The sequence below is a fragment of the Schistocerca americana genome, chromosome 3 (genome assembly GCF_021461395.2).
Source record: "Schistocerca americana isolate TAMUIC-IGC-003095 chromosome 3, iqSchAmer2.1, whole genome shotgun sequence".
Classification (NCBI taxonomy): domain Eukaryota; kingdom Metazoa; phylum Arthropoda; class Insecta; order Orthoptera; family Acrididae; genus Schistocerca; species Schistocerca americana.
The window spans coordinates 554,617,957-554,643,469 of NC_060121.1; the positions used below are offsets into that span (position 1 = coordinate 554,617,957).

Sequence of the window (25,513 nt, forward strand, 5' to 3'; positions counted from 1 at the left end):
AGCCATTAATTGAAGAAAAGCTGAACATCATAGAAACCGCCCACGCCGAGTCTGCGGGCGAAATTAGCACTACCACTATGAGACGAGATCTTCTAGCTCGACTATCACCAGATCTCACTAAGGAACAACAGAAGAAGCTACTTGCCATTCTTCAAGAGTTCTATGAATGCTTCAATCCACAGGTGAAGAGCAAATTAGACAAATCGATGGTGAAGCACCGGATTAGCACTGGAGACCATCAACCAATAAGCCAGAGAGCATACTGTGTGTCAGCAACGGAACGTCGAATAATTCACGACGAGGTAGAGAAAATGGGCTGTCACCAGTGGTCCTCGTAGGGAGGAAGGATGGCAGTTGGTGCTTCTGTGAAGATACACTAGACTGTCTGAAGCACCTAAGGTTTTCTCAACCATGGATGTGTACTCGGGATACTGGCAAATCGAAGTAAATGAGGCTGATTGTGAGAAAACTGCATTCATCACCCCTGAGGGCCTGTATGAGTTTAAGATAATGCCGTTTGGCTTGTGTAATGCACCAGGAACTTTTGAACAGGTGATGGATAATCTTCTACGTCACCTGAAGTGGACGATGTGTCTTTGTTATCTACATGACATTATATTATTCTCAGAGACATCTGACAAACATATAAAAAGACTGAGGGTCGTTCTTAAGTGTCTCCAACAAGACAGACTGAAACTTAATCCAAGAAAGTGTCTCTTTGGAACAAAAGAAATCAAAATACTTGGACACCTTGTGCCAAATGAAGGTGTGCGACCAGACCCAGAAAAGGTGAGATCTATAACGGAATTTCCTATTCCTAAAAGTATTAGAGATGTGAGAAGCTTCCTAGGATTATGTTCTTATTACTGTCATTTTATCAAAGACTTTTCTATCAAAGCCAGGCCAGTCCAAGAGTTGTTACAAGCAGATGCTAAATTGATCTGGGCTGGAGCTCAACAAGATTCTTTTGATGTGCTGCGAAAAGCTCTGATGACTGACTCTGTACTTGGTCTGTATGATGAGAGAGCACCTACAGAACTACACACAAATGCCAGTGGTTATGGGATCAGTGCTGTTACGGTGCAAATTTCTGATGGAAAAGAGAAGGTTATAGCCTATGCTTCTAGGACACTTACAAAAGCCAAGAGAAACTAATGCCTTGCTGTGATCTGGGCCACGTGCAAATTTCGACAGTATCTCCATGGAAGGCCATTAACAGCTGTTACAGGCCATCATTCACTTTGTTGGTGGACAGGTCTTAAGGATCCAACAGGATGACTCGCCAGGTGGGCACTACGTCTTCAAGAGTATCACATTACCACTGTGTACAAAGGTGTAAGAAAACACCAATATGCTGACTGTCTCTCACAAAACCCTGTGCAAAACCATCAAGACTTTGATGAAGATAGTGACTGTCTTGCTGCACTCCAGGATCTCTCTGCTGAGCAGAAGAAGGAAACCAAAATATCTCAAATTATGCTTGCCTTAAATCAGTCAGAGGATGTGAAAGGACAATTTAAGGAAGTTAATGGATTACTTTGCAAGAAAAACTTTGATCCATTTGGAAAGAGGTGGCTACCAGTGATTCCTAAACACATGCGCTTAGATGTTCTACAGAATTTCACGACACATCTGAGGCCAGACATTCAGGTTTTATTAAGACATATGATAGAATCCGCAAGAGATTTATCTGGCCAGATTTAGTTAGGAGTGTCTGTCACTATGTGTCGCACTATCAAGAGTGCCAGAGGAGAAAGGCAGTTCCTCAGAAATCACCTGGCCAAATTATACAAATTCCACCAGCCGAAACGGCTTTCCAGCATGTTGGGACTGACCTCCTCGGACGATTTCCAACGTCTGCTAGTGGCAGTAGATGGATTACTTTTTGCACTGATTATCTGACACGCTATGCCATTACAAAAGCCGTGAAAACAGCCGAAGCATCTGAGGTAGCCAAATTCATCGTGGAAGACATCATATTGAAACATGGTGCCCCAAGGTCATTAATCACGGATTGTGGGAAAGTTTTTCAATCGAATCTTGTGACAGAGATAAACCGGTCCGGCACACAGTTTTAATCTGCTAGGAAGTGTCATATCAGCGCACACTCCGCTGCAGAGTGAAAACCTCATTCTGGAAACATCCCCCAGGCTGTGGCTAAGCCATGTCTCCGCAATATCCTTTCTTTCAGGAGTGCTAGTTCTGCAAAGTTCGCAGGAGAGCTTCTGTAAAGTTTGGAAGGTAGGAGACGAGGTACTGGCAGAAGTAAAGCTGTGAGGACGGGGCATGAGTCGTGCTTGGCTAGCTCAGTTGGTAGAGCACTTGCCTGCGAAAGGCAAAGGTCCCGAGTTCGAGTCTCGGTGCAGCACACAGTTTTAATCTGCCAGAGTTTCATATCAGTGCACACTCCGCTGCACAGTGAAAACCTCCTTCTGGAGTGATTAACCGTCAGTGCAACATTACTCATCACATGACGACTGCCTACCATCCACAAACTAACGGGCCTACTGAACTCCTTAATAAGACCTTGGCTGACGTGCTATCAATGTCCGTCAATGTTGAGCAGAACAACTGGGATGAGGTGCTACCTTTCGTGCGTTTGCCTACAACACCACCAAACAAGACACCACAGGTTTTACGCTATTTTTCCTGGTGCATGGGCATGAAGCGACTATGACGATGGACACTGTGTTGCGTTGCATTCTACATCTACATTTATACTCCGCAAGCCACCCAACAGTGTGTGGCAGAGGGCATTTTACGTGCCACTGTCATTACCTCCCTATTCTGTTCCAGTCGCGTATGGTTCGCGGCAAGAACGACTGTCTGAAAGCCTCCGTGCGCGCTCAAATCTCTCTAATTTTACATTCGTGGTCTCCTTGGGAGGTATAAGTAGGGGGAAGCAATATATTCGATACCTCATCCAGAAACGCACCCTCTCGAAACCTGGACAGCAAGCTACACCGCGATGCAGAGCGCCTCTCTTGCAGAGTCTGCCACTTGAGTTTATTAAACATCTCCGTAATGCTATTACGGTTATCAAATAACCCTGTGACGAAACGCGCCGCTCTTCTTTGGATCTTCTCTATCTCCTCCGTCAAACCGATCTGGTACGGATCCGACACTGATGAGCAATACTCAAGTATAGGTCGAACGAGTGTTTTGTAAGCCACCTCCTTTGTTGATGGACTACATTTTCTAAGGACTCTCCCAATGAATCTCAACCTGGTACCCGCCTTACCAACAATTAATTTTATATGATCATTCCACTTCAAATCGTTCCGCACGCATACTCCCAGATATTTTACAGAAGTAGCTGTTACCAGTGTTTGTTCTGCTATCATATAATCATACTATAAAGGGTCCTTCTTTCTATGTATTCGCAATACATTACATTTGTCTATGTTAAGGGTCAGTTGCCACTCCCTGCACCAAGTGCCTATCTGCTGCAGATCTTCCAACATTTCGCTATAATTTTCTAATGCTGCAACTTCTCTGTATACTACAGCATCATCCGCAAAAAGCCGCATGGAACTTCCAACACTATCTACTAGGTCATTTATATATATTGTGAAAAGCAATGGTCCCATTAACACTCCCCTGTGGCACGCCAGAGGTTACTTTAACATCTGTAGACGTCTCTCCATTGATAACAACATGCTGTGTTTTGTTTGCTAAAAACTCTTCAATCCAGCCACACAGCTGGTCTGATATTCCTTACGCTCTTACTTTGTTTATCAGGCGACAGTGCGGAACTGTATGGAATGCCTTCCGGAAGTCAAGGAAAATAGCATCTACCTGGGAGACTGTATCTAATATTTTCTGGGTCTAATGAACAAATACAGCGAGTTGGGTCTCTCATGATCGCTGTTTCCGGAATCCATGTTGATTCCTACAGAGTAGATTCTGGGTTTCCAAAAATGACATGATACTCGAGGAAAAAACATGTTCTAAAATTCTACAATAGATCGACGTCAGAGATATAGGTCTATAGTTTTGCGCATCTGCTCGACGACCCTTCTTGAAGACTGGGACTACCTGTGCTCCTTTCCAATCATTTGGAACCTTCCGTTCCTCTAGAGACTTGCGGTACACGGCTGTTAGAAGGGGGGCAAGTTCTTTCGTGTACTCTGTGTAGAATCGAACTGGTATCCCGTCAGGTCCAGTGGACTTTCCTCTGTTGAGTGATTCCAGTTGCTTTTCTATTCTTTGGACACTTATTTCGATGTCAGCCATTTTTCCGTTTGTGCGAGGATTTAGAGAAGGAACTGCAGTGCGGCCTTCCTCTGTGAAACAGCTTTGGAAAAAGGTGTTTAGTATTTCAGTTTTACGTGTGTCATCCTCTGATTCAATGCCATCATCATCATCCCGGAGTGTCTGGATATGCTGTTTCGAGCCACTTACTAATTTAACGTACGACCAGAACTTCCTAGGATTTTCTGTCAAGTCGGTACATAGAATTTTACTTTCGAATTCACTGAACGCTTCATGCATAGCCCTCCTTACGCTAACTTTGACAATGTTTAGCTTCTGTTTCCTAACTTTGTTGTTGAACCACGGAGGGTTTTTCCCATCCCTCACAGTTTTACTCGGCATGTACCTGTCTAAAACGCATTTTACGATTGCCTTAAACTTTTTCCATAAACACTCAACATTGTCAGTGTCGGAACAGAAATTTTCGTTTTGATCTGTTAGGTAGTCTGAAATCTGCCTTCTATTACTCTTGCTAAATAGATAAACCTTCCTACCTTTTTTTATATTCCTATTAACTTCCATATTTAGGGATGCTGCAACGGTCTTATGATCACTCATTCCCTGTTCTGCACTTACAGAGTCGAAAAGTTCGGGTCTGTTTGTTATCAGTAGGTCCAAGATGTTATCTCCACAAGTCAGTTCTCTGTTTAATTGCTCGAGGTAATTTTCGGATAGTGCACTCAGCATAATGTCACTCGATGCTCTGTCCCTACCACCCATCCTAAACATCTGAGTGTCCCAGGCTATATCTGGTAAATTGAAATCTCCAACTAAGACTATAACATGCTGAGAAAATTTATGTGAAATGTATTCCAAATTTTCTCTCAGTTTTTCTGCCACTAATGGTGCCGAGTTGGGAGGTCGGTAAAGGGAGCCAATTATTAACCTACCTCGGTTGTTGAGTGTAACCTCCACCCATAATAATTCACAGGAACTATCCACTTCTACTTCACTATAGGATAAACTTCTACTAACAGCGACAAACATGCCACCACCGGTTGCATGCAATCTATCCTTTCTAAACACCGTCTGTGCCTTTGTAAAAATTTTGGCAGAATTTATCTCTGGCTTCAGCCAGCTTTCTGTACCTACAACGATTTCAGCTTCGGTGCTTTCTATCAGCGCTTGAAGTTCCGGTACTTTACCAATGCAGCTTCGACAGTTTACAATTACAATACCGATTGCTGCTTGGTCCCCGCATGTCCTGACTTTGCCCCGCACCCCTTGAGGCTGTTGCCCTTTCTGTACTTGCCCGCGGCCATCTAACCTAAAAAACCGCCCAGTTCACGCCACACAACCCCTGCTACCCGTGTAGCCGCTTGCTGCGTGTAGTGGACTCCTGACCTATCCAGCGGAACCCGAAACCCCACCACCCTATGGCGCAAGTCGAGGAATCTGCAGCCCACACGGTCGCAGAACCGTCTCAGCCTCTGATTCAGACCCTCCACTCAGCTCTGTACCAAAGGTCCGCAGTCAGTCCTGTCGATGATGCTGCAGATGGTGAGCTCTGCTTTCATCCCGCTAGCGAGACTGGCAGTCTTCACCAAATCAGATAGCCGCCGGAAGCCAGAGAGGATTTCCTCCGATCCATAGTGACACATATCATTGGTGCTGACATGAGTGACCACCTGCAGATGGGTGCACCCTGTGCCGTTCATGGCATCCGGGAGGACCCTTTCCACATCTGGAATGACTCTCTCTGGTTTGCACACGGAGTGCACATTGGTTTTCTTCCCCTCTCTTGCTGCCATATCCCTAAGGGGCCCCATTACGCGCCTGACGTTGGAACTCCCAACTACCAGTAAGCCCACCCACTGCGACCGCCCGGATCTTGCAGACTGAGGTGCAACCTCTGGAACAGGGCAAGCAGCCATGTCCGGCCGAAGATCAGTATCAGCCTGAGACAGAGCCTGAAACCTGTTCATCAGACAAACTGGAGAGGCCTTCTGTTCAGCCCTCCGGAATGTCTTTCGCCCCCTGCCACACCTCGAGATGACCTCCCACTCTACCACAGGTGAGGGATCAGCCTCAATGTGGGCAGTATCCCGGGCAGCCACAGCCGTAGTCCGATCGGGGGATGCGTGGGACGAGCTGGCCGTCCCCGACAAACCCCCATCCGGACCCCCACAGTGATGCCCATTGACAACAACCTCAAGCTGTGTGACCGAAGCCAACACTGCCTGAAGCCGGGAGCGAAGGGATGCCAACTCAGCCTGCATTCGAACACAGATGTTGCAGTCCCTATCCATGCTAAAAACTGATGACGTGGATGACAACTACATCAGCCAGGCATTAACCAGAGCTGAGGGAGCTCGGCAGTTAGCTCGACTCCGCACGCTGCAGGCTCAAGAAAACGATCACTGAAGGTATGAAACGAGGCACTGCCCTGTTGTCTACCAGCCTGGTGACCTCGTCTAGATCTTCGCTCCTGTTCAGGATGTTAGTCCCTCTGAGAAACTCCTAAGGCGCTACTTTGGACCACATAAGGATGTAAGACAGTTGTAAGATGTTTCTTATGAAGCTGAATATTTCAGCCCCGACACAAGACAACGAAAGATCAGAGATATGGTCCGCGTCCTTCGAATGAAGGATCCTGCAGCTCTAGCGACAGCCAACAAGCGGAAAATTGACGAAGAGCGGCAAAAGAAGTTCTAAGAGATCACTGCCTAGGGCGAGCATCAGTCGGAGTATGCAGGACCAATGACTCGTTCCCAGACTAGGATGACGTAACACCAAGACCCTGTTCTCTTTAGGAGGAAGCAATGTCGCAGAAGAAGCTGGGTAACACCGTGGTGTAGTGGTTATGATACTGAACTGTTGCATGGAGGGTCGTGAGTTCAAAACTCACGTGAACTGTACAATTTTAATTTATAATTCTGATTCAAATACATTCTAGAAGTATCTACAAATGTCAAGAATCATTGTACTGGAATGTTCTGTAGCTGTATATATATATTTTATATGGTCTGGCCACAGGCAGTTCACTCCGTGCTCTTGTATATGCAAGTGCTGAATAAACCTCCGTTAAGTGAAGTTAGTGTTTGTGATTCATCTAGTTACACCTTCTTCTTCATGACAATATTTCCCTCCCGTCAGGGGGATGCTTCAGTTGTGTCTATCAGAATCTACAATACGTGGTGTTTACAAATGAATATTGGTGTTTTAACACTTTACAATATTTATTACATTAAACTTGCAGTTAGAAATGATATGTCAAATGAAAGAGCAACTCAAACAGTTGTGTCTGGCACCAGTGTGCATGCGCAGCATGCAATGTTTTCGCCACAGTCTGCTAGACAGCGGTAGTAGTGAAGATGGCGATTAGTGAACAGATAGCATTTTGTGTTTTGGTGCAGTTTGCAAAGACTGAATCCACAGTTACTGTGCAACATGCATTCCGACTGAACTTTGGTTGTGATCCTGCAAGTGATAACAACATTTGTAGATGGTATCATCAATTTGAAGATACGGGCTGCCTTTGTAAAGGGAAGAGCACAGGACGACCAAGAGTTAGTGAAGAGACTGTTGAGCGAGTGAGAGGTTGACTTGTAGCCCAAAGAAATCAGTCCGGAAGGCTAGTCATGAATTACAAGTTCCCGTGTCGACTGTTTGGAAAGTTTTAAGAAAACGCGTACAATTATGTCCTTAATGTTTACAGTTATTACAGGCTCTAAAGCCAGCAGACCATGGATTACGTGCCAACTTCGCAAACGAAATGTTTCACGACAATGAAGATTTTTCTGGATCATGTTGTCTTCAGTGATGAATCGACCTTTCACCTTAGTGGACATGTTAACACTCACAATGTGCGCATGTGGGGGCTCAGAAAATCCTCACAAGGTGGTACAAATGCAATGAGATTCCCCTAAAGTGACTGTTTTTTGTGCTATATCTCGGCGGAAAGTTTATGGGCCTTTCTTTTTTGGTGAACCTACTGTAACTGGCACTTCTTACCTTGATACACTAGAGCAATGGCTCTTCCCTCAGTTGGAAGAAGACGAGCCAGAGAACTTCATTTTCCAGCAAGATGGTGCGCCACTTCACTGGCATAGCGAAGTAAGTAATTGGTTGAACTTCACTGTATCCAAGCGCTGGATAGGCCGCAAGGGGCCCAATGACAGGGCTTGATTTGCGTGGCCTTCATGTTCACCCGACCTAAAGCCATGCAATTTTTTCCTTTGGAGCTCCATCAAGGATTGTGTGTACATACCTCCGCTACCAGCAGACTTCCCTGAATTAAGAAACCGGATTGAAGCAGCTGTTGCTACAATCACTGTAGACACTTATCAAGGTTTGGGAAGAACGCGGCTATAGACTTTATGTATGCCATGTGACAAATGGTGCTCACATTGAACATTTATAAGGTTCTTGGTAAAACTGTTTGAGTTTCTCTTTCATTTGACGTATCATTTATAACTGTAAGTTTAACATAATAAATATTATAACGCGTTAATTTTGCGATATTCATTTATAAACACCCTGTATGTTGAAACTTGCTCTTTATGTGTAGGGCTAGTGAAGTATTAGTCATACTTTCGTGGTACCCACGAATCGCTATTCGTTGCATGCATGCCTACCACCAAAGTCACAAAGTATTACTTTTCATCTCCTGTTTGGGATATCTTTTCAGAAGCTTGTCATTATGTTGTAACTGCAGATGTAATAATAATTGTGAACTGTATCAAACACACGATGAAACTTTTAATTTTTCTGGAGAGATTGTACTCACTCTAATTTCATAACCCCACTGAACATTATCATCGCCATTATTACACGATGAATCTCAAGCTGTGGCACTGTTCATTTAGAGAGAATTTAAATATTTTAGTAGTTAACAAAATTACAAAACACATGAATGATTAATCTTCTAAGCCAGTACTATCTTTATGATGAACAAATCTTCAACGTGTGTCCTATGCCATAGTCACCATATGCAGTGAAACAATATTTATTACTTTTCCATATAGACAAGTATACAACTGGAATTGGCCTGACATAAAGCCGAAAACTGAAAATATTACATACCTCATCAGGCCTTCCACACAATTTAACACAATATTTGGATTCTAAGATGTGTATATAATGATGACTATATTAAACAGATATTTATTTGTGAGACTACCACTCCTGGAAGAAAGGAATGTAAGAGAACTTATATGAGTTTGGAAGGTGGGAGGAGGGCTGTGTGGGCAAGTTGTGAGTCGTACTTGGATCACTTAGTTGGTAGAGCACTTGCTCGTGGAAGGCAAATGTCCCAGATTTAAGTCTCAGTGCAACACAGAGTTTCTGTCATAGTGGCCTCTTATCTGTTAGAGGGCCTGTACGACAGACAAGCAAGTTGAGCTGCCGACCTCCCTTCAAGAGCTCATATCAAAAACATCGCCAGTGAATGTAAACATCAACAGACTTTCTGCGTAAACATAGCACTACTTCTTTAAAAGCAATGTGACAGAGATCCACCAATTTGAACTAATGTAACTAAGTTTAGCACTCTGCAGAATCAGTGTTATAAGCATGCCAGCAGAATCAGACCGGCAGTGTGTACCTACAGCTAGGACACCTCCGGCGAATACCTATGCCAGATCTAGCTCAGCAGACACTCGCCATAGTCTTTTGTAGAAATTTGTATCTTGTTGAGCGTGATGTCATTTTGGAATTGTGTAGTGTAGTATTTTGGTTGTTGTTATTACTTTTCATTGTCTTGTAACTTTTATCTGACTTCTGCCACCACAAGAATTACTGTTTCTCCAGTTGTTCTTGAGTTTGAGAATTAGTGCATGTCAGAAAGGCGTTTTAGTTGAATAAAGTGTGTTTAAACTTGATCATTAGTTCTTTCCTGCCGACTGCAGGACATTACAGTTAATGGCCTTTTCTGGTACAAAAGCCTCATGTTTGGCATTGCCAGTGCCCCCGCCATTTTCCAATGTTATTTGAAACTCTTCACAAGTCAGGTACCCAGTGCGGCAAATTTTACGGTGGTTCAATCGCGGTGGACCTCGCGGACCATCTGTTTTAGGTTTTTCTCTGAGGCTAACCTGTGTTGCTGGGAAGAAAAGTGCCATTTTTTTGCATGCAAGGTTAGTTATCTCAGGTTCACGATTGATGCCCATGGCCTACATACATCTAAGGAGTATCTTGAGGTGATTCAAAACCTACCTCCTCCCACCAATGTGAAGCAACTACAACCTGTCCTTGGTCAAATTAACTATTATCGGCACATTATACCTCATGCAGCTAAGATTTCGGCACCCCTGACCGGGCTGTTGCGCAAGGGTGTGCTTTGCGTTTGGGACACAGCATATGAGCTGGTTTTCACAAGTCTGAAGTCAGCTCTCTCCCAACCTCCTTGTCTGACTGCTTACAACCCTTCCCTTCATCGTCACCGATGCATCGAAATATGGCCTGGGTGCAGTCCTCTCGCAAGTGGTAGATGGTGTCGAGAGCCCGGTGGGCTCCGCATCCAAAAAATTGACCAATGTTCATACTAAACGTAGTCAAATTGAAAAGGAAGCTTTAGCACTGGTTTTCGCCCTGATAAAATTCTACGATTATGTGTATGGTCGTCATTTCACTCTGCAGACTGACCACAAACCTTTGGTTTCTTTGTTTTACCCAGGTGCCGCAGTGCCCGCCCAGACAGCGCACCACCTGCAGCATTGGACGCTGTTCCTGGCAACGTTCGACTTTGATATTGTCTATCACAACTCTGAAAGGCAAGCAAAATCCGATTTCCTTTCCCAGCTGCCTGCCGGAGCAGACCGTAAGTCGGACACCTTGCCCTTGGTTTGTTTCCATATGGAATCGAACGTGAATGCAGCTCTGGACATGCTTCCATTGGATGCTGATGCGGTATGGCAGGCCATCACGCAGGATCAGACACTGCAAGCTCTCCACCACCAGATTACTGCAGGTTGGCTGAACAGCCATCGTAGCATCTGCGATGCGGAAGTCCAGCAGTTTTGGGATCATTAGCACAGTCTCTTTTTCCGCAGCGGTGTCATCCTTGTGCATAGCAATTCAAATGTTCCCCTGGTGGTCGTAGCACATGCATTGCGCCGCCATGTCCTCGACCACCTCCACGCTGTCCATTGGGGAAATTGTTCTCTCCAAACAGCTGGCCCGACGATAACACCTTCATTGGCGCAGATTGGATAAAGACATTGCCTCTATCGTGTTGGCCTGCACGACATGCCAAACATTTCAAACAGCACCCCCACGTCAGTATTTTTCGTGGCCAGATGCAGCTGCTCCATGGGAACATCTCCAACTGGATTTCAAAGGCACTTTTCACAGATCACAGTGGCTCATTCTGACCAATTCTAGGTCAGGATAACTTATATATCCTGTATGACGAACACCACTTCTGCTGAGCCTATCAAAATTCTCCAGTGCCTCTTTGCTGTCGAGGGACTCCCCAAAATGATTATTATGGATAACGGTCCACAGTTTACTTTGATTGAGTTTAAGCAATTCTATGCTGCCAATGGGTTTTCCCTCGTCCACACCGCCCCATTTCACCCTGCATCAAATGGCCAAGCAGAACATTTTGTGCAGATGTTCAACACCCAACTTGATAAGCTGCTGAGCCATCACCTGCTGGAGGAGGCCACACTTCTTTTCTTTGGCTACATACCGCACTGCCATGGATGTTAATAAAAGTACAGCAGAGCTACTTCACGGTCGACCATTCCACTCTCCATTATCCATCCTTGTTCCCGAGACTTCTCATCTTCCAACCCGCACTCAGGCGCACTCCTCCCATGTTGGCAGGGAGTCTGGGCGCGGATCTTCTATCATCCACAGGCGCACTGGGTACCTGCTGTCATCACCAAGCTCTCCAGCTGGACGATGGCATCTGTCTAGTGGGCCGATGGGTCTCTCACCTACTGGCACCTCAACCAGCTCCGTCCCTGTCTGGTGGACCACGATGCCCAGGGGGAGCTGCCACCGCCTGTCGACGGCTGCCCTGTGATGGAACCTCTGCTTCCACCTCCGCCTCGGCCACTGCCTCTGCCGCCAGCTGCCCCTGCTGTGTCACCGCATCCAGCCCCTGACAGCCGTGAACCAGGATGCCCCCACTCCTATGGACGTTTGTGGTGCTGTGCAATGTTTTTCCAACGGGAGAAATGTCGTAGCGACCCCTTATCTGTTAGAGGGGCCGCACAACAGACAAGTAAGGTGAGCTGCCGACCTTCCTTCAAGAGTTCACATCAGAAACATCGCCAATGAATGTAAACATCAACAGACTTTCCACATAAACACAGCACTACTTCGTGAAAAGCCATGCGATAGAGATCTAGCAATTGGAACTAATGTAACTAAGTGCAGCACTCCGCAGAATTGGTGTTATAAGCAAACCAGCAGAGTCAGACTGGCAGTGTGTACCTACAGCTAGGACATCTCCTGCCAACACCTATGCCAGATCTAGCCCAGTAGACACTCGCCTTAATCTTTTGTAGAAATTTGTATCTTGTTGAGCGTGATGCCATTTTGGACTTGTGTAGCATAGTATTTTGGTTTTTGTTATTTCTTTTCATTGTGTTGTAATTTTTATCTGGCTTTTGCCACCACAATAATTATTGTGTTTCCTGTTGTTCTTGAGTTTGAAAATTAGTGCACGCCAGGAAGGCATTTTAGTTAAATAAAGTGTGTTCAAACTTAATAATTAGTTCTTTCCTGCCGACCGCAGGACTCTACAGTTTCAATCTGTCAAGAAGTTTCTTATATACAGCTAATAATAGTCTGCATAAAGTACGTTTTTTTAGATATATTAAATAAACACAGCATCGGAGTAGTGTAGGAGGAGGAGGAGGAGGAGGAGCAGCAACTTTGTGCATGTTAAGAGGGTAAATAAAATTTGGAAACAAACATAAAAAATAATTTAGAAATAATTCCCTTAGTTGTTAGGAGTGAGCAGATTAGCACTAGTCACGATTTATTGTTAATATACTTTACAGAAGTAACCTGGATTGGATTCTTCTGCCTATTATACCCAGGCTCATTCCATGTCACTGAAGGCTCACATAAGGAATAAGATGTATGACTGTGTGGAATGAATGAATGTATGCATGTATGCATGCATGAATGTATGCATGTATGCATGCATGCATGTATGCATGCATGCATGCATGCACCTAACCACCCCTTGGTCACCATTCAGGAATTACTAACCTCTAACTTGGCCTCACTATCCTTCCCCAGATCACTTCTCAAGAACAAAAACCTCTCACAGGAGGAAGGATAATTATCTCCAAACTCAAAACAGACTTTCTTCAATCATCCTCTTTTCAAGCAAAGGCTCCACCACTGTTGTGATGAAACACAGTGATTACCTGACAGAAGGCTTCTGTCAACAGACTGACTCCTCCACCTACAGGCTTTGCCATAGTGACCCCATCCCAGAAGTCCAACATAACATCAAATCCCTACTCAAATGCTTCGACCCATTCCTAAACCTCTCTCCTGAGTACATCTCCCTCCTCATGTCAATATCTTCTGTACATTTCCCAAAATTCACAAACCCAACAATTCTGTATGCCATGGTGTAGCTGATTACAGAAGACTGCCCCTAGCCTAGCCACTCATATCAGAGATACAAACCACTTCCTTCATCAACTGTCAATCATCTGCATCCATTATCATTTAGATCTTTGCACTTCACTGTTGATTCCACCTCCCCCTACACCAACATCCCCCATGACCACAGCCCTGCTGCTATCGAACACAACCGCTCCTAAAGTCCTTCTGAATCCAAACACATTATCTCAAACCTATACACTGTAACAACTGTATCCTCACTCACAACTACTTCTCCTTTGAGGAGATGGTAAATATAAATTTGCAGCACAGCCTTCAGCACCTACATGGCACCCTTCTATGTAAACCAGTTTATTCGGTATATACAGGAAACCTTTCTAGCCTCCCAAAACTACATATCCTTTCTCTGGTTCAGGTTCACTGATCACTTCTTCATGATACCCTATCCTCATTCCTCCTCACCCACCCAACCTACACGACATCCTAGTCCATGCCTATCCCCCCCCCCCTCTCTCTCTCTCTCTCTCTCTCTCTCTCTCTCTCACTCACTCTCATCCCCTTGCCACAGGTGTCATATCCTTGTTGAAGACTCAGGTGCAAGACTGACCTGGTTCACCCAACCAGCACATCCTACTTCAATCTTGTCACAGTCTTATCCTGTCTCATCAAAGGTGGAGCCACCTGCGAAAGCAGGTACTCAGCTCATACAATGATTTCTTCCGAAAGTTAGCAAAGGTTTCATTCTTTTTGTATGCCTGTGAATGAATTAATGCTTCTGTTGTTCGAAGAGTGGTCTCCTTCACTTCCAAAATATTTAGATTCTGCTGGAACTTTCTTTAATATACAAATACACAATTATATAGCTATAATTTTATACATGAAAACCACATTTTACAACTGACAAAGGGTGTAAATACAGTCTAATATATACAGACGCGACACCCACTTCTGTGAAAGTTGTTACCATCTGACAGTTCGAGCAACACTAGCACCCTAGTGGAGAGAAAGCTTGTCATCCTGTAACACCAGATGAACCGTAACAATACTGTTTCTTTTTAATCTTTTGTGTACATAATTTATAAAATAATTATTATATTTTAGCATCATGGGTGCAAGTACACTCACAGGAGACCTGAAAGATTGTAAATAAAGTAAACAGATCTCAAACACATGAATGAAGTGAAATAAGTTCGAAGAAATAGTCTGTAAAATGCATGTAATTGCACCTTATTACGCTCAAAGTAAGAAAATACATACAGTACATCACAAGTAAGAGGCATAAACAGGGTGATTATAATTAAAGTTAAGCTTTCAAAGTGCTGTAGAAATAACACCACTGGTCAGAATGACATCAAATTCCAATGGAATATTATCGGAGAAGGGGGAAAACACATGGCAGAAGAAAAAAAATACTGTGAAAATTGATCAATAGATGGCACTGTATGTGTCAGAATATGTAAATGGAAATACCTGTCATGCACATGATCCACTGAACTTGGTATAAACACACCGGGTACACGGCTTTTTCTCCTTTCGCATCTGCGACGTTCGCCATGACTGTCTCAATGCAGGATCACGCTCTGCTGGTATAACTGTTATTACAAGAATGATGAATGTGCACACATCGCTCTGCAGAAGTTCCAGACACTGAAGGGTCTCTCGCGTAGAAGTGGACAATGATTGGCTGTGGAAGATTTCATGGACAGACGAAGTCCACTTCCATCTGACAGTATTTGTCAATACACAGAACTGTTGTATATGGGTTATGGACAATCCACATACAAAACAACCAGTATCACCTCATCCTGGAAAGGTCACTGTGTGGTGTGGGTTTACGGCATCATTTATCATAGGGCCATATTTTTTCAAAGAGACAGATGCTTCCGGTCCTGTTACCTGTACCATCACTGGTAAGCGCTATGAGTGTCTTTTGTGCAACCATGTCACTCCAGCTATTCAACAACATGGTTGTGTGGATGGGATCATTTTTATGGAAGATGGTGCACCTCCGCACATAGCAAATCCAGTTAAGCAGCTGCTGAAGTGCCACTTCGGAAATGCTAGAATTATCAGCCGCCATTTTCCTACAGCCTGGCCATCCCGATCACCTGAGCTTAATCCGTGTGACTTCTGGATGTGGGGCTATCTGAAAGATGTTGTGTTCAGTGTTCCAACTGCAAACTTCACTGCACTGAAGGCACACATTACGCAACACATTCTGAACCCGGAAACACTTCGATCAGTTGTGGAACGTGCTGCTTCTCAATTTCAGCTTGTAGAAAATGACGGCCAGCATAATGAACATGTTTTGTGCCAGTCACACGGAAAATAATAATCCGGTAAGATTTTGACTGATGTGTTTTATACGGTTTATGGCCTCAGGACAATTAAAAACCGATTTTCCCCATCTGATGTGATATAACCTAGCTGTGGTGGATGGGCTTACGCACCTGTACACCCATGCGCACTGAGTAGTACAGTTTGTTTAACGTCAAACGTACACCTTAGGCATTGTTGTATAATTCATTTGTCATCTGTAGACGACCACTATTAAATTAAGATGCTTACAGCACCATCTATTGTCACATTTTGTAACTACTTATTTTTCTTCTGCCGTACGTTTCCCCCCTTCTCTGAAAATATTCCATTGCAATTTGACATCATTCTGACCACTGGTGTTATTTCTACAGTAACTTGAAAGTTTAACTTTAGTTATAATCACCCTGTATATGCTCGTCCAGATATAAAAAAGGAGCGACACACTACTTTTCATTCCATTCTGCTTTGAAGGACATCTGCTTCCAAAAGCTACAACTTTCATCTTACTCTCTGTGGCATCAGGTTCTTTTAGTTATGAGCAGAAATGTGATTAAAACCTTATTATAATACATTGATTATCAATTACACACATTCATTTAACAGCAAAGAAAAATAAATTAATGAAACTGAAAATACATTAACAGCCCAAATAAGCCAGTTTCATCACTTTCTTATTTTGTATCTTGCTCCTACATAGTAAGTCTTGAGTCCTCAATTTAATGATACAAAATAGCCTCATTTAACAAATAATCTCATTAAAATGGTCTTTGTTTCAGCACAACACTCACACGGAAAATTCAGAATGTTTATCAATAAATTTACAAAGAATGCACCACAGTTACTTTTGAGGGCATTTTCATCAGAAACAGAAGTCATTTGACTCTCATAATCAGTCAACAATGCTCCGACATTTTCAGTACGAATAAACAGACTGCCAAAGTTGCCTTCATAACTTTTAACGTGACAGTAAAGTTTGTCATTTGAATATAGTTCTTGGCTGCTATGTACACGTATTGTCTTACAGTTATAACACTTGTGAATTGAAAACAATTTTTCCAACTGTCTGCCTCTCCAAGACTTACTGGACCTTCCATATTTGCTAGGCTCATTACTGGAATTGTATCACTAATGGCCAACAATGGTAAGACTTGTAATTTGGTAGCAGACTTTTTATTTACAATTGCCTAACCCCAGTCAATCCCTCACAATTGGAGCTAGCTACATTGTGTGTATGCATTTTAATTTGCTTAATGCTCGATTACTGAATGCAACCCAAAGCTGTCACTGTGATGGATCACTGCAAAAACCACCCTTGTGCCATATCATAGAGAAAAAGTTTTCCAGTGGCTCTTGGTTAACTTTAAGTGACAGTACATACATTTTGGTTCCATGTGAATCATCAACAGCAAACATGTGCAAAGCAGTCATATTTTCTAAAAGTCCTTTTACATACAAAATCCTGGAGGAACAATTTTTTACCATAGAAACCTACAAATTTCCATGGCTGAATCCATGGCTTTAGTGTCTTCAAAATTTCCAGGTGTGTTGAAGCACAGGTAACACAATACCTTAAAATTACACGACATTTAATACTGTGTGCGCTAAATGCTAAAAATATCATTCAATTTTTGGAAAAGTCTGCAGTAGCTGTAGCAGATTATGGCGTGGTGCCACATGCAATAAGTATTTCAATACCAGATGCCACTATATGGCTCAACACAGATACTGCAGTGTTCACTTTCATTTCTGAAAATTCTGGTAGTTGGACAGCTTTTTAGTGATCTCTGGGGCTAATTAGTACTTCCTTTCACAACCAACTGAGTAGAGCTGACAGATGAACCTGAATAAATTATTCCTTATACTTTTTGTCATGTGTGTGATGCCATAAAAAAGTATACCTTACTCCCTTCATGTACTAAGCACGGACTACCTGGTGAGATTCCCAGACTGTGCCTACAATCCACAAAATTTCAGTCTTGGTCAGTAACACATTTTCACAACCAGTCCAAATTCTGTGAGCTTTTTGACAACTTCATAAAATATACGATCAAATGGATGGTTCCTACTACTCCTTTAGAAAAATAATACAGTAATGGCTGTTTAAAATTGGAAAATATGCCATTAATCATTATGATCAACACAGTATTGGCAACCTTAGATGTACATATGTAACCAACACCCTCAAACCCAATGACATGAACAGCACAGCTATCGCATATCAAATTTTCCACTAGTGATATCCACTGAAAAATTAACAACTATATCTCTATAAGATGTATACTGATGGAAGGCTAAAACAGTGTAGGAAAAACTGTTTGTCTGAGTAATGTAGTACAATAAGTTTAATGCAAATAACTTTTTTTCATCTTTCCCCCTAGCTCCACGTTTTCTGTACAATGGAATACTGATTTAGCTTAATAATAAAACAATTATTTAACATAAGCTTGTCTTTTTCACAATGTTTTTGTTTGTTTATTCTTACAATGGGCACTTTCCTCATCGCGTAATAACTCTGTATGGAGTCTAACGATGTGCACGTTTTTGCGCTTAACACAGTTTTCCAACACATGAATGATTCTGCTTAACCTAATGATTTCATCTTCAAACAACTTCTGCATTGAAGATTCTGCCATTTATGGCTGTTTCTGGCTCTCATGCAGGAACAACTGTGAAATCTGTTTCTTCTGTGTCAGGAGACAGTTTTATTGTTTTGGATGTTTCATTTTCACACCTGTATGGCAACTTTCTCTTATGGACACTGTGGTGGCTTATTTAACACTGCAAATATCGTAGAAATTAGAATGAAATTTTCACTCTGTAGCAGAGTGTGCACTGATTTGAAGCTTCCTGGTAGATTAAAACTATGTGCTGGACCTAGACTTGAACTCGGGACCTTTGCTTTTTATGGGCAAGTGCTCTCTAAACTTTGCAGTAGAGTTTCTGTGAAGTTTATAAGATAGGAGACAAGGTACTGGTGGAAGTAAAGCTAAGAGGACGGGTCATGAGTCATGCTTGGGTAGCTCAGTTGGTAGAGAGCTTGCCCGTGAAAGGCACAGGACCCGAGTTCGAGTCACGGTCCATCACACAGTTTTAGTCTGCAACGAAGTTTCAATGTAGGAACTGCATCTCACAACAGTTTTTTATTTTCTGCATTCATGAACTTATTCGGCTCTAAACATAACAAACAGAGCATCAAATTAGGCCATGTCTTCTACTATTTATTAGCCATTTCTTGCTCCTAATCATCAGTAAACTAATGCAATATACAAGAGAACTGTAACTAAAAGAGCCTTTTAATGTGATGTTTCAGACCTCTCAGTGTCCTTCAGAAACGGCAAATGTGGTGTCTTTCGTCTGTTATTGCTACAATTTATTGAACTACATATGCTCCCTTTTGTAAATACCATGATAAAATTCAGTATATAGTTTATTGTTTACGTTCACCGAATATCACAATCAGCTGTGTAGCTTATCTGCTGCTTGGGGTGCTGTTGTCACAGTATTTAACAAAAAACAGCGGGACTGTTGTGATTGCGTGTGCTAGACTGTAGTGTAAAGGTTAAATTTACAGTTACACTATTTGAAACTGCTACACACAAATTCTCAGGATTTATAAAAACATACACTATTCATTTAAAATTATACATTACTGGCCATTAAAATTGCTACACCAAGAAGATATGCAGATGATAAACAGGTATTCATTGGACAAATATATTATACTAGAACTGATTTGTGATTACATTTTCACGCTCTGGCCGTAATAACGGCCTTGATACGCCTGGGCATTGAGTCAAACAGATCTTGGATGGCGTGTGCAGGTTCAGCTGCCCATGCAGCTTCAACATGATACCACAGTTCCTGAAGAGTAGTGACTGGCGTATTGTGACGAGCCAGTTGCTCGGCCACCATTGACCAGATGTTTCCAATTGGAGAGAGATCTGGAGAATGTGCTGGCCAGGGCAGCAGTCGAACATTTTCTGTATCCAGAAAGGCCCGTACAGGACTTGCAACATGCGGTCCTGCATTATCCTGCTCAAATGAAGGGTTTTGCAGGGATCGAATGAAGGGTAGAGCCACAGGTCGTAACACATCTGAAATGTAACGTCCACTGTTCAAAGTGCCTTCAATGTGAAAAAGAGGTGACCGAGACGTGTAACCAATGGCTCCCCATACCATCACGCAGGGTGATACGCCAGTATGGCGATGTTGAATACACGCTTCCAATGTGCATTCACTGTGATGTCACCAAACATGGATGCGACCATCATGATGCTGTAAACAGAACCTTAATTCATCCGAAAAAATGACATTTTGCCATTCGTGCACCCAGGTTCGTCGTTGAGTACACCATCACAGGCACTCCTGGCTCTGTGATGCAGCATCAAGGGTAACCGCAGCCATGATCTCTGAGCTGATAGTCCATGCTGCTGCAAACGTCGTCAAACTGTCTGTGCAGATGGTTGTCGTCTTGCAAACGTCCCCATCTGTTGACTCAGGGATCGAGACATGGCTGCACGATCCGTTACAGCCATGCGGATAAGATGCCAGCACGGCGTTCCATATTACCCTCCTGAACCCACCGATTCCATATTCTGCTAACAGTCATTGGATCTCGACCAACGCAAGCAATCATGTCATGATACGATAAACCTCAATCGTGATAGGGTACAACCCGACCTTTATCAAAGTTGGAAATGTGATGGTACACATTTCTCCTCCTTACACGAGGCATCACAACAACATTTCACCAGGCAATACCGGCCAACTGCTGTTTGTGTATGAGAAATCAGTTGGAAACTTTCCTCATGTCAGCACATTGTAGGTGTCGCCACAGGAGCCAACCTTGTGTGAATGCTCTGAAAAGCTAATCATTTGCATATCACAGCACCTTCTTCCTGTTGGTTAAATTTCGTGTCTGTAGCACGTCATATTCGTGGTGTAGCAATTTTAATAGCCAGTAGTGTATGATAAGGTAGTTTATGCGGTACTATTCATAATGCCACCGTTATAGATTGCTTTTTGTTTCAGTCAAAATTCAATTATCTCTCTGGTTCTTCTTCTTCCCTTTCACTTATTTCTTTTTCAGCTGCCTCATGCCCCATGAGACTGAGAAAAGATTTTTCAATATACAGAAAGTTTATTTACAATTTGATTAATCAAGGCTGGAGAGTATTAAATGTGTTTCCATTTCTATAAGAAATGACACATCTTTTTTTCTGTTAGAACAATGATCTTACTGTGCATAAGAACGTGAAGAACCATTGATGCCACTTCCTTATACACAAATATTCCGCACGTCCAGGGCCTCGCTGCAATGGAGCATTTCCTTTCACGCCAATCACCTGTCACCCTACCTAAAACCTCTTTCCTCATCACCTTAGCCAGCTTCATCCTGACCCACAACTTCTTCAATTTTGAAGGCCAGACATACCAACAATTAAAGGGAACACCATGGGTACCAGGATGGCCCCCTCGTACGCCAACCTATTCATGCGTCGCTTAGAGGAAGCGTTCTTGGTTACCCAGGCCTGCCAACCCAAAGTTTGGTACAGATTTATTGATGACATCTTCATGATCTGGACTCACAGTGAAGAACAATTCCAGAATTTCCTCTCCAACCTCAACTCCTTTGATTCCATCAGATTCACCTGGTCCTACTCCAAATCCCATGCCACTTTCCTTGATGTTGACCTCCATCTGTCCAATGGCCAGCTTCACACGTCCGTCCACATCAAACCCACCAACAAGCAACAGTACCTCCATTATGACAGCTGCCACCCATTCCACATCAAACGGCCCCTTCCCTACAGCCTAGGTCTTCGTGGCAAACGAATCTGCTCCAGTCCGGAATCCCTGAACCATTACACCAACAACCTGACAACAGCTTTCGCATCCCGCAACTACCCTCCCGACCTGGTACAGAAGCAAATGACCAGAGCCACTTCCTCATCCCCTCAAACCCAGAATCCCCCACAGAAGAACCACAAAAGTGCCCCACTTGTGACAGGATACTTTCCGGGACTGGACCAGACTCTGAATGTGGCTCTCCAGCAGGGACACGACTTCCTCAAATCCTGCCCTGAAATGAGATCCATCCTTCATGAAATCCTCCCCACTCCACCAAGAGGGTCTTTCCGCCGTCCACCTAACCTTCGTAACCTGTTAGTTCATCCCTATGAAATCCCCAAACCACCTTCCCTACCCTCTGGCTCCTATCCTTGTAACCGCCCCCGGTGTAAAACCTGTCCCATGCACCCTCCCACCACCACCTACTCCAGTCCTGTAACCCGGAAGGTGTACACGATCAAAGGCAGAGCCACATGTGAAAGCACCCACGTGATTTACCAACTGACCTGCCTACACTGTGATGCATTCTATGTGGGAATGACCAGCAACAAACTGCCCATTCGCATGAATGGACACAGGCAGACAGTGTTTGTTGGTAATGAGGATCACCCTGTGGCTAAACATGCCTTGGTGCACGGCCAGCACACCTTGGCACAGTGTTACACCGTCCGGGTTATCTGGATACTTCCCACCAACACCAACCTATCCGAACTCCGGAGATGGGAACTTGCTCTTCAATATATCCTCTCTTCTCGTTACCCACCAGGCCTCAATCTCCGCTAATTTCAAGTTGCCGCCACTCGTACCTGTCATTCAACAACATATTTGCCTCTGTACTTCCGCCTCGACTGATATCTCTGCCCAAACTCTTTGTCTTTAAATATGTCTGCTTGTGTCTGTATATGTGTGGATGGATATGTGTGGATGGATATGTGTGTGTGTGCGCGAGTGTATACCCGTCCTTTTTTCCCCCTAAGGTAAGTCTTTCCGCTCCCGGGATTGGAATGACTCCTTACCCTCTCCCTTAAATCCCACTTCCTTTCTTCTTTCCCTCTCCTTCCCTCTTTCCTGATGAGGCAACAGTTTGTTGCGAAAGCTTGAATTTTGTGCGTATGTTTGAGTTTGTTTGTGTGTCTGACGACCTGCCAGCACTTTCATTTGGTAAGTCACATCATCTTTGCTTTTAGATATATATTTCCTACGTGGAATGTTTCCCTCTAATATATATCTCTGTGTGTGTGTGCGCTCCGATGGCAAGCAGGAGGCAGTCTTACCTGGTACTCAGTTTGTTCCAATCCATACAGCAATAACGCAACCTTTCTCCACACTTCACTCATTTTGTTCTCATGTTAATTTCTGTGCCGTGTTAAATAAAGTGAGAAGAGGTTAATAAGTGAGGTGATGGCTTCTGCAGACTATACCAACGAGGTTATTTTCGATGGCATAAATTCTCAACAATGTTGTTGTTCTGCATTTATGATGAGTGATTTACTGTACTGTGGGCTATCTAGCCATGATTGCAATAATATGATACTCAAAGGCAAACCCTACCATCAATATCATGTTGTTCATTGCTGTTCATTCTGATAGTGTCCGTTTTCTTCAAACGGACTGGTAACTCATAGCACATGCTTGGGTTTGTGGGATATGAAGAGATCATTGCTCGCACAACTTGGGAGATGGAGTGTCCTGGCATCTGGCAGCCATGACCTGGCTGCAGTCAAATGTGCTGCTACCCGACATCTTCCCCTTCCCGAGCATGCCAGCAACCAGCACATGGGCTCAAAATACCCCTGTTATGACAAGCTGAACTACTACTATCTTTAATTCGATGAGTGATTAATGTACATAAATTGGTTTATGTCTTCCTTGGAAAATTGTCTGAGAACGATTGCGCAGTTAGATCAACATCCTTGTTTCCTGTAACACAAAGTTCCCAGTTACAGGGAACTGGGCAGTACTGACCAGTTCCTAACTTGGAAAACCCATATCAGCCAAGTCTGACTGAGTTCCCTGAAATGCCTATAGGTCGGGACAGGCAGGGAGCACAAGCGCTTAATCATATGTAACTACTTTTTTTAAAAAGAGGTGTGTGAGAAAAATAAGATGTAGAGAACAGAGGGAATGTATGAGAATGAAGCTGAAGGATGAGAGGAAAACAGTAGCAACAGAAATTACAACAAGGTAACTTCAGATGGGTGGTTGGAGCCAGCTGTATGTTTGAAAATATTTTCAATGATAATGAATACAAATCACTGATACTGCTAAACAGGGATAACGAGACCACAATTCAGTAGCTGAACTGGATACTCAAATGCCAGCTGTTAATCTGCAAAGTACCTTAATCAACAGAGAAGCCCATACTGTCAGAATGATCAGCTTCTCTCTTTTTTTCGATTTCTCCTCACAATCAACATTTTCTGCATAGATAGTGGTCTTCATTTTTACTGTTTATCATTCATTATCTCATTTCACATTCTGCATTCTACTTCTGCATCCTACACCTCTCCTGCACCTTGTCTCTCTCCTTCTAGTTGTCCCCTCAGGCATAATTTTCTTCCAGTAGACTTTCTGTGTCTTTTCTTTATGCTTTCTTCACATAATTTTTTCAATGGCCGCTTTAATTTCAGAATCAGTACCACTCAGTTTCTAAACCTTAACATATACAAGTCTCCTCACAAACGTTCAACTTTCATTTAATTATGTAGATACTCACTTTCATTAAACGTTTTGTGTCCACTGGCTCATTTGTCCCAGGTTGAATCTTATACCTGCGGATGACAGATGGTTTGTTGGTAATATCTAATATTGTGTATATTCCCCCAAATGTCCAGTAGACAACAATTGTTAGTGCTGTTGTACCTGTCAAAACATAGTGAAAATATGGGGAATGTAGTGGCTTTGACAGAAAGAAATATATAATGACATAAAAAGAAATCACAGGATATGTTACAAAATACTTTTTGTAAAAATTCCTTGACATTTATAACAGTAATCCATAAACAATCATCATCAACACTGCAACAACAACAAACTGGTATATTTTAAGAAAAACAAACATTTGCAATTAATATGGTTTAAACTTTGGAGTCTTTTCTCTCGGTATTCTAACTCTGTCACAAAGAATTCTGTACATGTGACTTGTCATTCTATTTATACATTTTTCACTTCAGGCAAACATTCTGTGCGTGTTAAAATTTCTGATTCTCCTCTTCAATCTTTATTCTGATTCATACGTAAGTGACATAAAATACTCTTATATCATATATTTCAATGTGAGTACATAATCTACTAATTCACAAAATGATCTAAGTTTGTGTTCAATTAACGAAAAGTAAAGGTAACCATTTATCATTTACCTGAGCGACTGAACCACTGAAAGGCACATAAGAAAGACTGAAAATTTGGTGAGCCTTCAGACAATGTCTTCTTTCATAGCTGATTTACACAAAAAAAACATAGAAATACATAGCTACATTGTACTAACCAACCAAACTGTTCTAGCTCAGTAATTGAGCTGCAGTGCCAGAACAATGTAGTCATCTGGGAAAAT

At 43.0% G+C, this 25,513-nt stretch overlaps 1 protein-coding gene across 2 annotated transcripts in view; it reads right to left on the reverse strand.

Moving 5' to 3' along the window:
• LOC124605380 (fatty acid hydroxylase domain-containing protein 2) overlaps window positions 1-25,513 on the reverse strand; it is a 210,669-nt gene that overhangs the window by 61,696 nt on the left and 123,460 nt on the right. For both annotated transcript variants that reach the window (XM_047137019.1, XM_047137020.1), the window contains exon 4: window positions 24,677-24,822. In XM_047137019.1, coding sequence (XP_046992975.1) covers window positions 24,677-24,822 — 146 coding nt within the window. The remainder of the gene's footprint in view (window positions 1-24,676; window positions 24,823-25,513) is intronic.